Source organism: Periophthalmus magnuspinnatus, chromosome 12 (genome assembly GCF_009829125.3).
Source record: "Periophthalmus magnuspinnatus isolate fPerMag1 chromosome 12, fPerMag1.2.pri, whole genome shotgun sequence".
Classification (NCBI taxonomy): Eukaryota; Metazoa; Chordata; class Actinopteri; order Gobiiformes; family Gobiidae; genus Periophthalmus; species Periophthalmus magnuspinnatus.
This window is the reverse complement of record NC_047137.1, coordinates 6,191,227-6,201,388: the sequence shown is the minus strand read 5'-3', so window position 1 is coordinate 6,201,388 and position 10,162 is coordinate 6,191,227. Positions and strand designations below refer to the sequence as shown.

At 39.4% G+C, this 10,162-nt stretch overlaps 1 protein-coding gene across 1 annotated transcript; it reads left to right on the top strand.

The window, feature by feature from the left end:
- Window positions 1–238: 238 nt before the first annotated feature.
- dusp4 (dual specificity phosphatase 4) lies at window positions 239–9,020 on the top strand. The gene is made up of 4 exons (XM_033976291.2): window positions 239–758; window positions 1,921–2,048; window positions 4,410–4,629; window positions 6,434–9,020. The coding sequence occupies exons 1-4, from the start codon at window positions 383–385 to the stop codon at window positions 6,817–6,819; spliced, it is 1,110 nt and encodes a 369-aa protein (XP_033832182.1). The 5' UTR covers window positions 239–382; the 3' UTR covers window positions 6,820–9,020.
- The last annotated feature ends 1,142 nt before the right edge of the window (window positions 9,021–10,162 follow it).

Below are 10,162 nucleotides of genomic sequence, written 5' to 3'. Positions count from 1 at the left end.
TATGAATGAAGCCCGGAGCAGTGGATGACCGAATGCGCACCTCTGGACTCCAATCTCGTCTTCCACGCCTCTGTTTCATTGATGTTTGCAGGTTTGTTTTATGAATGAACGGCAGAGGGGACGAAAGGGGGGACGGGGAACTGTGCGCTCTCTGATTGGCTCTGAGCGCTTGACGTCACCTCCGCTGTGACGCCATGCACCCATTCATAAAAAAAAAAGAAAAAAAAACGCAAAAGGGAAACAATCAGGAGGAGACACAGCGAAGAGAGGCAGAGGGCGAGGATAGACGAAGAGAAGAGAGAGAGAAAGAGAGAGATGCGAGGATAGACTGGAGACGTACTGACGCTGCTAAACACTTCACAGTTTTCCCGACGACGCGCAAATGGAGGAGATGTGCGAGATGGAGTGCCCGCTGCTCAAAAGGCTCCTAAAGGACGACGGAGGGGCGGCCAAGGTGCTGATTTTGGATTGCCGCTCGTTCCTCGCGTACAGCGCTGGCCATATCCGAGGTGCCGTGAACGCGCGGTGCAACACGATCGTGCGACGCCGGGCCAAGGGTTCCGTGCTGAGTCTGGACCAGGTGCTGGCCGGGGACGACGAGGCGCGCGCTCGGCTCCGCTCCGGGATGTACTCGGCTGCAGTGCTGTACGACGAGAGGACGCCCGATCTGGACGCGGTGAAAGAGGACAGCACGGTGACGCTCGTGTTCAACGCGCTGTGCAGGGATTCCGCGGGCACGCTCGTCTACCTGCTAAAAGGTAAAAAAACACTGCACTATAGCCTGTTTGTTTAACGATTTATTGTCGAAAACGTTAAAGTGTATCTTATGTTTTCACTTTGTAAATTGATCTGAAAGTCTCACTTCATAGTTCATTCATAACATCTACAGCCCAGACTTCAAATTTTAACAATAGCCTATTAAATGAAAAATATTATTATTATTATTATACCAACATCTTATAAACTGTATTATTGAGTAGTCCTATATTTATTCTCAATATGAAATTATTTGAGCAAGAATATTGATACTAGTAGGTCACTGCATGACAATCCATGAACTGGAATCCCACCTGAATCCACCAGAATGAAATTGTGAAAATCCATTATAATAATCTATTCACATATTACAAATGCTGTAGAAAGATTATTCTACAGACAACCAAATGAAAAACATTATAATCTGCAGTCTATACAATTGGACATAGTATGACATAACCTTACAGAGTCTTGGTATTATCCAATTCTCAATTATTTGATCAATCTCCGCTCCGGACATCCATTTATAGTATCCATTTGACTCTGTTGTAATGTTTTTGGTCTCACACACCCTACTCACATTCTCGTGGGCCAATAGCAGCCAGGGCAGAGGATGAGGTAATGCTGATGCACATTGGGTATCAAGCAATATACGCAGTTCCATCATCACCAACACTATAACACTGAGAAATAGATTCTGTACGTGCCACAGTGAAATACGATCGTATTCTGGGATGTGGTTGATAGAAAGTATTGTTATTGTTGGTGCAATGTGGTGACGCAGTTATGTTAAAGCATGGTGGTGGGTGTACTGCTGGCTTGCAGTTGGTGTCATAGCATTATATGGTTCTGTAATGTTTAGTTGAATCTGCATTAGGGTAAAATGTGAATTTCAATTTTAGGAGATGGTTGTTTGAATATAAAGTTTTGATTTGATCCCGGTTAGCACCTCTTATAGTCCTGGTTAAGTTCCAGTTAAGTCCTGGTCTCAGTTTTGATGTGGTGTGTGTGGAAGTGTGAACGCAGTCTGTAAATTTGGATACTGGACTTTGTGGGACTCATAAAATGATTAGGCTCAACATTTGTGGATTTTAAATTTGGATATTTCTGAGCAACAAATGAGAATATAGACTAATATTGTTGTTACTATGGTTTGTGTTGCAGGTGGTTACGACAGGTTTTTCACAGAGTACCCCGAATACTGCCTGACAACCAAATCCTTACATTCACTCACCAGTCAGTCGAGCGTGGACTCTGCTTGTTCATCGTGTGGGACGCCGCAACATGACCAGGTAAGATACTAAACATCTACCTATAAAGTGTCTAATCTTTCATTACGGGATAGATAGTGATAACACCTTTTTCACCTTCCATAAATAAAGTATAGTATAAGTAAAAATCTACAGGTTTATTGACTCCTAGCCCCAATCCAATAATCAATTCTTTGTGCTTTATCAAGGCTAATTAAGGTGTAGTTATTAGTTTTTCAAAATTTGTATACTGAAATTTTTGTCAAATATAATCAAGTAAAAGTTGTTTGTCAATAATCTTGCTCCCATGAAGTCAGTAGTAGCAAACAAAAGCATCCAGCTATAAAAAATAATAGTAATAAAAAAAAAGAAGATAATTCCATGTATAAAATCACAGAAATATACTGTAAAGTAAATTGTACGAGAATATGTAACTGATTGTTACATATTCTTATACATAGTATTTTCTGAATAAATTAACAGTGTAACGATGTATTCTACTGACGTCCTCTTTCTCCTGTTAGGTAAACAGAACTGTAGCCTGGACCTATTTGCTTTGTAAACATAAGAGTGCATACATACAGTCTATAATCTGTTTATTCAGAGCTGCTTAGCCAGTTTTAAATATTGACCATTCATACAGTAATCTTCCACAAGCATATTCAAGTGAGTTCCTAGTGTTACCCTGGGGTCAGTTTTTAGCGTCGCACTCGCTGCCACTTCCTGTGACCCTGCTGACCTTGTATGGTGATTGGTTATCTAGAGCCAGGCCTTTTGTTCTGGTTTAAATTCCCTTCAGGGGGCACAATCCAGTCTCTTGTGTGTTTTTGAGGAAAATTACTGATTATCACGGCCGCAGACTTATTTATTCCAGGAACTAGCATGAATATTTCAAATTCCAAATAAATGATTGTAACACATATTTAAAAATGGTCTGAAAGAAAGCACACATTTTGTATGTTTTTTCCCATTTTGAATTTAATGACAAAATGTTCTGCTAGTACTACTGATACTACTATACAAATACTATTTCTACTGCTATTATTACTACTGCAACCCGTACTTATATACTTAAATACTTATACTGGTAGTGTTACTTTCATTTTTTGTATGAGGCTACTAACAATACTTATACTACTATTATTATTACTATTCCTTACAGTGTTACTAATACTGTTCCTACTACTACATATTTCATGTCTTTTACTAGGCCACTAATACTACAGATATTACTACTATTGTTAGCCTACTATGACAAAAAAAGTTACAACCAGTAATATTCTCTGTTCCTTTTGAATTCTAATTATCATTGTACCTGATAAAAAAAGTGTCACAAATACATTTCATACAACAGGACAATAATTCCAACATAATATATAGACTACTTAAGTTAATTATCTATTTTCTGTCCACCCCAGTCTGTTATGGCAAATAGATCCGGAGTGAATCTTGTTGTTTTCGTCCTGTCTCCCTACCCCTCCCTCTCCTGCTCTTCCTCCTCCTCACCTTACATCTCTTAGCACTATCGATCATTTCCTGATGCTGTGTTAGCGGGACGCTCGTCAGAGGCAGTGACATAAACGCACTAAGGCCTCGTCAATAAGTTGCACTACCGGTTCAGACCACAGACCTCCAGCCAAGGGCCCCCAGCCAAGCGTGACACCCATGACACCACATGACAGCACGAACACAGCCACACATAGCACTGTTCACTGCAAATAGTTATATCCAGGTTTTGACAATGGCATATAGTTAATTGTTTCTGCTTTTATTGCAAAACATATTGAATACATTGGCAAGCGTAACATGTATTTCTGTATTACCTTTTTAACATGCACATAGCATTGTATCATTGAATCTCATATTTAGTGTAAATCTAGCAAAGCGCTCATGTGGATCATATTTATTACTAACAATGGTACTATTATGTTTATTTTTAGAACAAATTTTCCCTTGTCATTTCACACAATTCATGTTAACTCTCTACTCCATCTAGTGGCACAAAACAGTGTAGCAAGCCTATGCAACTCTCAAAGTAAAGGCCCAGATTTTTTTTGTCCCTTTATAGTGTAAATGCAGCACTTTGACAAAATCTGACTGCTGCATGTAATTATCGTTAAGTAAGTATTAAGTGTTTTAACAATTGCAAACCCGAGAGAAAGAAAATAATGGCATTACACCCCTGATTCACAAAAAAAAAACACTTTTAAAGCTGTGCATGTGACCAACAATTCATGCGTGTGTACCAAAGGTTTTAGCTAAGAAGTCATAAGATAGATAAACACCTACTTTCTCCTTTCACATTTTAAAAACCTGGTTCCATTTTGTGTTATCCCTTGCGACTGTCGAATTATTTACAAACCATAATCGAACCATATGGCTTTGTTTCTGTGTTTGTTCCAGGGAGGTCCGGTGGAAATCCTCCCATTCCTGTACCTCGGCAGCGCCCTTCACGCCTCAAAAAAGGAGGTTCTAGATGGCATCGGAATCTCAGCCCTGCTCAACGTGTCGGCCGACTGCCCCAACCACTTCGAGGGGACCTACCAGTACAAGTGCATCCCCGTGGAGGATAACCACAAGGAGGACATCAGCTGCTGGTTCTTGGAGGCCATAGAGTTCATAGGTCAGTGCCTGGAACTAGAACTAGAACTGTGGCGGGTTAGCATATGGTTTCTTCCGGCTGCTCCAAATCCATCTCATGCGTGTTGTTGTTTTGTAGGTCATGTCATTATCAGGTCAGATGGAGGCTGTCAGTGCGGTAATGTTAACTGGGTGTCATAGAAGGGTAGAGGTTTCATTATTCAGTGGAACATAGTGGCACATATTTGGTTGCAAAGAAATGCTAAAAATAGTTTAAATCACGTTACAAGTAGCTTAAAAAGGTTAGAAACAGTAGCAACACAGTAAATAGTTCCATTTTTGATTAAGTTGATGTCAATCGACGTGCCAAAGAAGAAGTATGGGTTAATTTTAAATGGAGATACTATGGAAAAAAGTATTGTATGCATATGAAAATTGGTTGGATGAAATCAATGTGCTCTCAACCTAATCAAACTGAGTATCCAGTCTCAAATAAATGAAATAACCTAATAATAATAATATTGTGTAGTGAGTTCAGTTTACATTGCATTGTCTATAAGGCTTTTCGAAAAACCAAATCACTTCCTCCCATATGGCTAGTTCAAAACGTCCAAAGATGACTAACCTGATATTTTCCTACACGAATCCGCTGTCGCAATACATTATGGATTATTTACACGCCTGCCGCAGCGCCGATCGCAGTAATCCATATCAGATCCGTCAAGGCGGTGACACACGCATACAGAGGGTATAAAACCGGCTGTCTGAACTGAGTGTGAGTGTTTTCATATGAGGGAGTATATAGGAAAAAAGAATACAAAATTTAATTGATTACAACACTATATACGTCTGAAAATGAAATGCATGTAATCAATGGAATATGAATAAAGTTTTCCCCAATAAGTTCTTTATATTTAGCCAGCTTAATTCCCTGCGGGCTGCTGCTCACGCCACACAACATTGTTAAACCAATCATGCCGACGAAGCTCATTGGGGAAATTGAATTAGCGAAAAAAAATCGGACTATTGCCTGGTGGAATGTAATGAATTGGCCTAAACGCACAGAGAAGAGGAGGGAGAGAGACAGAACGGGGAGGAAGTGTGTGCTATTTTTTTTATTATTTGGTTCTTGCGTGGTTGTGTGGCTAAATGTGATTTGCTGTTTTTCTCACTCGGAGCTGAGACGGTGCTGAGGGATGCAGAGAGGAGGAGGAGAGGAAGTGCGATAAGGAAGGCATTGCTGCAGATTTGTACAAGCTATTTTAGACGTGATATGTGGAGATATGTTTGACACTTTAGAACGGAGGTGTCAGCTGAGAATAGCAATACGATGTTTTCCGCAATGTAAACGTTGAGATTTGAATGTTGCGTCTTGTTGGGTATGTTAGAGCCAAAAGTATAACCAAAAAAATATCCACAGAAGATATTCGCTGTTTGTCATGTGTGAGAGTATACATGCAAGCATACATTTAATTACAAAAAAAAACCCTAAAAAACTTGTACAATGTAGAGATTGGAAAAGTTTGCAGTTTAATTTAGATTAAATCCCTAGTTCAGATTTTTATCTTGTTCTTGAGAAAGCCACTTTACCTGCCATGTTTCTGTCAGCATTTAGGAACTCATGTCATCTTGCTGTTCATATAAATATATTCTCTCTCCTCTTTCGTCATCTTGCTATTTCAGTTCCACTCTTACCGTAGCAGTGGAACCACCAGCCACCTCAGGCTATCAACACCCGTGTCTAGGCTCAAGATTTTTTTAGATTTTTGTAATGATATAAAAATGTACTTAGTAACCCCCATGTTTGTGTGCATTGTTCTAACCTGTTGTACCTTGTGTCTCCCCAGACTCAGTGCGGGACTCCAGCGGGCGCGTGCTGGTCCACTGCCAGGCCGGCATCTCCCGCTCAGCCACCATCTGCCTGGCCTACCTTATGAAGAGGAAGCGCGTGCGTCTGGATGAAGCCTTTGAGTTTGTGCGCAGGCGTCGCAGCATCATCTCCCCCAACTTCAGCTTCATGGGCCAGCTCCTGCAGTTCGAATCCCAGCTCCTAGCCACCTCCTGTGCCGCCGAGGCCGCTGCCACCGCCAGCCCCCTGCTAGCACCCAAGTCCGCCGCCAACCCTTCCGCCACAGCCACGCCTACTTCGCCTTTCATCTTCAGCTTTCCCGTCTCAGTGGTCAACCCCGTCTACTTGCACCACAATCCAATCACAACATCTCCCGGCTGCTGATGGCTGGACGGACATTTTGCTCACAGCTGGGACAATACGGACAAAGCTGAGCACACACACTGGGCTGTGATTGGCTGAGAGAGCTGTCAGTCTTGTAATGCTGACAGCTACATGCTTCCAAAAAGGTGGGAGAGTTTGCGTCACGGTGCCTAAATGACAACCATAGACAGTAGAGGAGTACCGGGCAGGGGTGTCTGCTCTCCCACTAGCTATTTAAGTCCAAAACTGATCACTGGCAGCTAACATACTGCTACTAACATGAGTAGGTTTTTCATTTTTTTAGTTTTTAGTTTTTTGCTTCATTTTACAAGTGCATTAGTATCATAAGCTAGCTAAATTACCAGCTAAATGCATAACTTTTTCCCATATTTGGTGGTATATATTTACAAAAAACTGGAATATTGTCATGCATACACGTTTTTTCTACTTATGTTTTTAATAGCCTTCTCAAGTATTGCAGTTTTACCTGAGCGACATCCTGGTCCACTATGCTTCTACTGTCTATGTTACAAAGACTTTTCAATGGTACACAAACCAGCCAACGCTCCATCCATTTCACTATTATCACAATAGACCAAAAAACATCCCTGGATTTTTTTTCCCATTATATATACACTTTTTTTCTTGAGTGGAGTGTTGGACTGAAGCTTTCTCCTTGAACCGGCACGCTACTTTAACACACACCTATCTCTCTCTCATTCATGACGACCCAAATGAATAAGCTCAGTATGAGTACGGGGCCTGTTGCTACGGAGACGACAGGAGATGGACACAGGAAGGAAGGAGGGATCTTAAGCACCCCCCCCCCACCCCCGACCCACTCTTACTCTCCGTCTCTTCCTTCCTTCATTGGGTGACAAAATAGGATGGAGGGAGAGCAGTGACAGGTGCTTTGCTGGCTTCCTGTCTTTCTCTTCTCCCCCTCTCCCACACATACACCTTCCGTTCATGTTCTTTTCATCCTTTTGTGAGCTGCCCCCTCTCCTCTTTTATTCCTCCCCTCTCATCTTTCGCTCTCTTCCGCCCCGAATAGCAGATAAATAAATCATACCAGATGCCAAAAAAGGCCACAAGCCGAGCGACTAGGATGGAAGGTCCACAATGGGGAACCAAAATGATCTAGAAGCACACTTGTTGGTTATTTTTTAAGGATTATAAATGATGTGTTCTTTTTACACATGGCAGTTTCCCAAAACACACAGGATGTTGTTGCTTTCTTTCAGCATAAGTGACTTTTTTCAATCTGACAAATTGCTTAGGGAAATGTATGGAGTCAATGGCCTGGATTGTGCACTACCACTGTTTTTTAAGAGGTTTGTGCCTTGTTCTTAAAGGTATAACATGGATTTAAGCTCCTATGGATTGACTTTGGAGAAAAAGGATAGTGCAAAAGTATAATGTTAATTTATTTAATATGATGGTAATATATATTCTGTAATTCATAGCCTATCCATATGTCAAATGTAATTCCAAATATTCATTTTCAAACCTGCAACATTTCATGCATTTTTTTTTATTTTTTTTTTTACTGCAGATGTACGGTAATTGTTTTGATACTTCTGGAATCCGTGCATACAGTTACTACATAATTGTTCCCATAGAATTAAAATGACCAACCCTTATGTAAGTTGTCACTTTGAATCAGTGCAATACAGGCTTACAAGGGTAGATAGATACTGTAACCCATATGCTACTGAGACTGAGAAACTGTTTGCAATGTCAATCTCCAAAGTCCACCCATGGGTGCTTTTTCACCCAGTCCACCCAGTCAAACATTCACAACCATGTTACAAAGAAACTCCACTACTGCGTAATGTTTTTGGACGGTTGTTGGCGGCACCTCTCTGTAGCACTTTGAAGTGATGCAATATTGTATTTATAATTTATGATTGATTTGCACATCATGGTTGAAGATAGGCTGACTAGATGTGACCCAATGGAATAATAATGAACTTGTAGGAAAAAGAGAAGAGTCAGAAGAGAGTTAATCAGTGGTAAAACGCAATACTAAATGTCTTTTGGTTTGTCCTATGTCCACCTGATCTGTTTGTCTGGTCAGTGCTGTTACGACATCATGGCAATATCAACTCTCCACTGGGACTTTTCAAAGACTCTCCCTCAGTTTTATTGTAAATGAATGATCTGTGCATTTATTTATTACTAAGAATACAATGTTGAATAAAAAATGTTCTTAATGAAAATGATCGGTGTATGTGATGTTTTTATATTACAGGAAAGATGTTTGTAGAATGAAATATTGTAGCCTATGATTAAACAACAACTAACACAATTGGGCTATTTTACAACTTAATTTTGATGTGAAAAGCTCAATAGCTGCAAGAAAAAACAAAACAAACAAAAAAAAAAAAACATTAGTTTGAATACATAGTAAATATAGTAAACATCATAGTCAAGAGAACATTGTTGTGTCCATATAGGCCTATTCTCTGTATTTTTCTGTACCTATTAAAATAAAAGTGAGAGAAAAATGTCATCAAATAATATATATTCTTTCATACCATATGTAGGATTATAACATTTAGCAGCCTAATGTCTGTGATACTTGCTGGGTCAAAAGTAAGCGACTAGTACCCTCTAGTGGACATTTTAAGAAAGTGCAATATGTCTGGTTTTATTATTGCTCCTCTTTGATTAACATACACTAAGCCTTACAAGTCCATGTTGTTTTATATGCTGATTTTGAGGTTTTATGCTTATTTGCAGAATATCAGACATATGTTAGTTATGAATAGATTATGAATAAAAAATAAATATTATTTAAGTATCCCATTTTATACACTACCAGTCAAAAGTTTGGATGCACCTTCTTTGTAAATGATTTTTTTTTTCTTTGTTTCCTGCTTTCTACATTTTATATACACACAGAAGACATTAAATATATGATGTAAGATATGGAATTGTGTAGCAATGGAAAAAAAACCAAAAACACTAACAATAACAAAATATTTGTTTATATTTTTAATTCAAATCCTCAAAGGAGCCACCCTTTAGTTTGTGGGCAGAGTTGCAAATCTTTGGCATTTTCTCCAAGGGTTTTGATGCTTGAGGAGAATGAGAATCTACAATGTAAATAATCATGGAAATAAAGAAGAAAAATAAATGAAAAAGTATGTCCAAACATTGACTGGTAGTGTATTTCTTCTACAAATAATAGTATGACCTAAATGTTTCCATATTTTTAGCAGATGCTCAAATAAAATAAATACATACATTCATGAATAGATAGGCCTTGTGACAAAGTGGGCCTTTGTCCCCTTTTTTTTTAAATTTTTAATTTGGTTTGTACACATGTCTGTTCATTTTCAATAACTTTTCAATACTA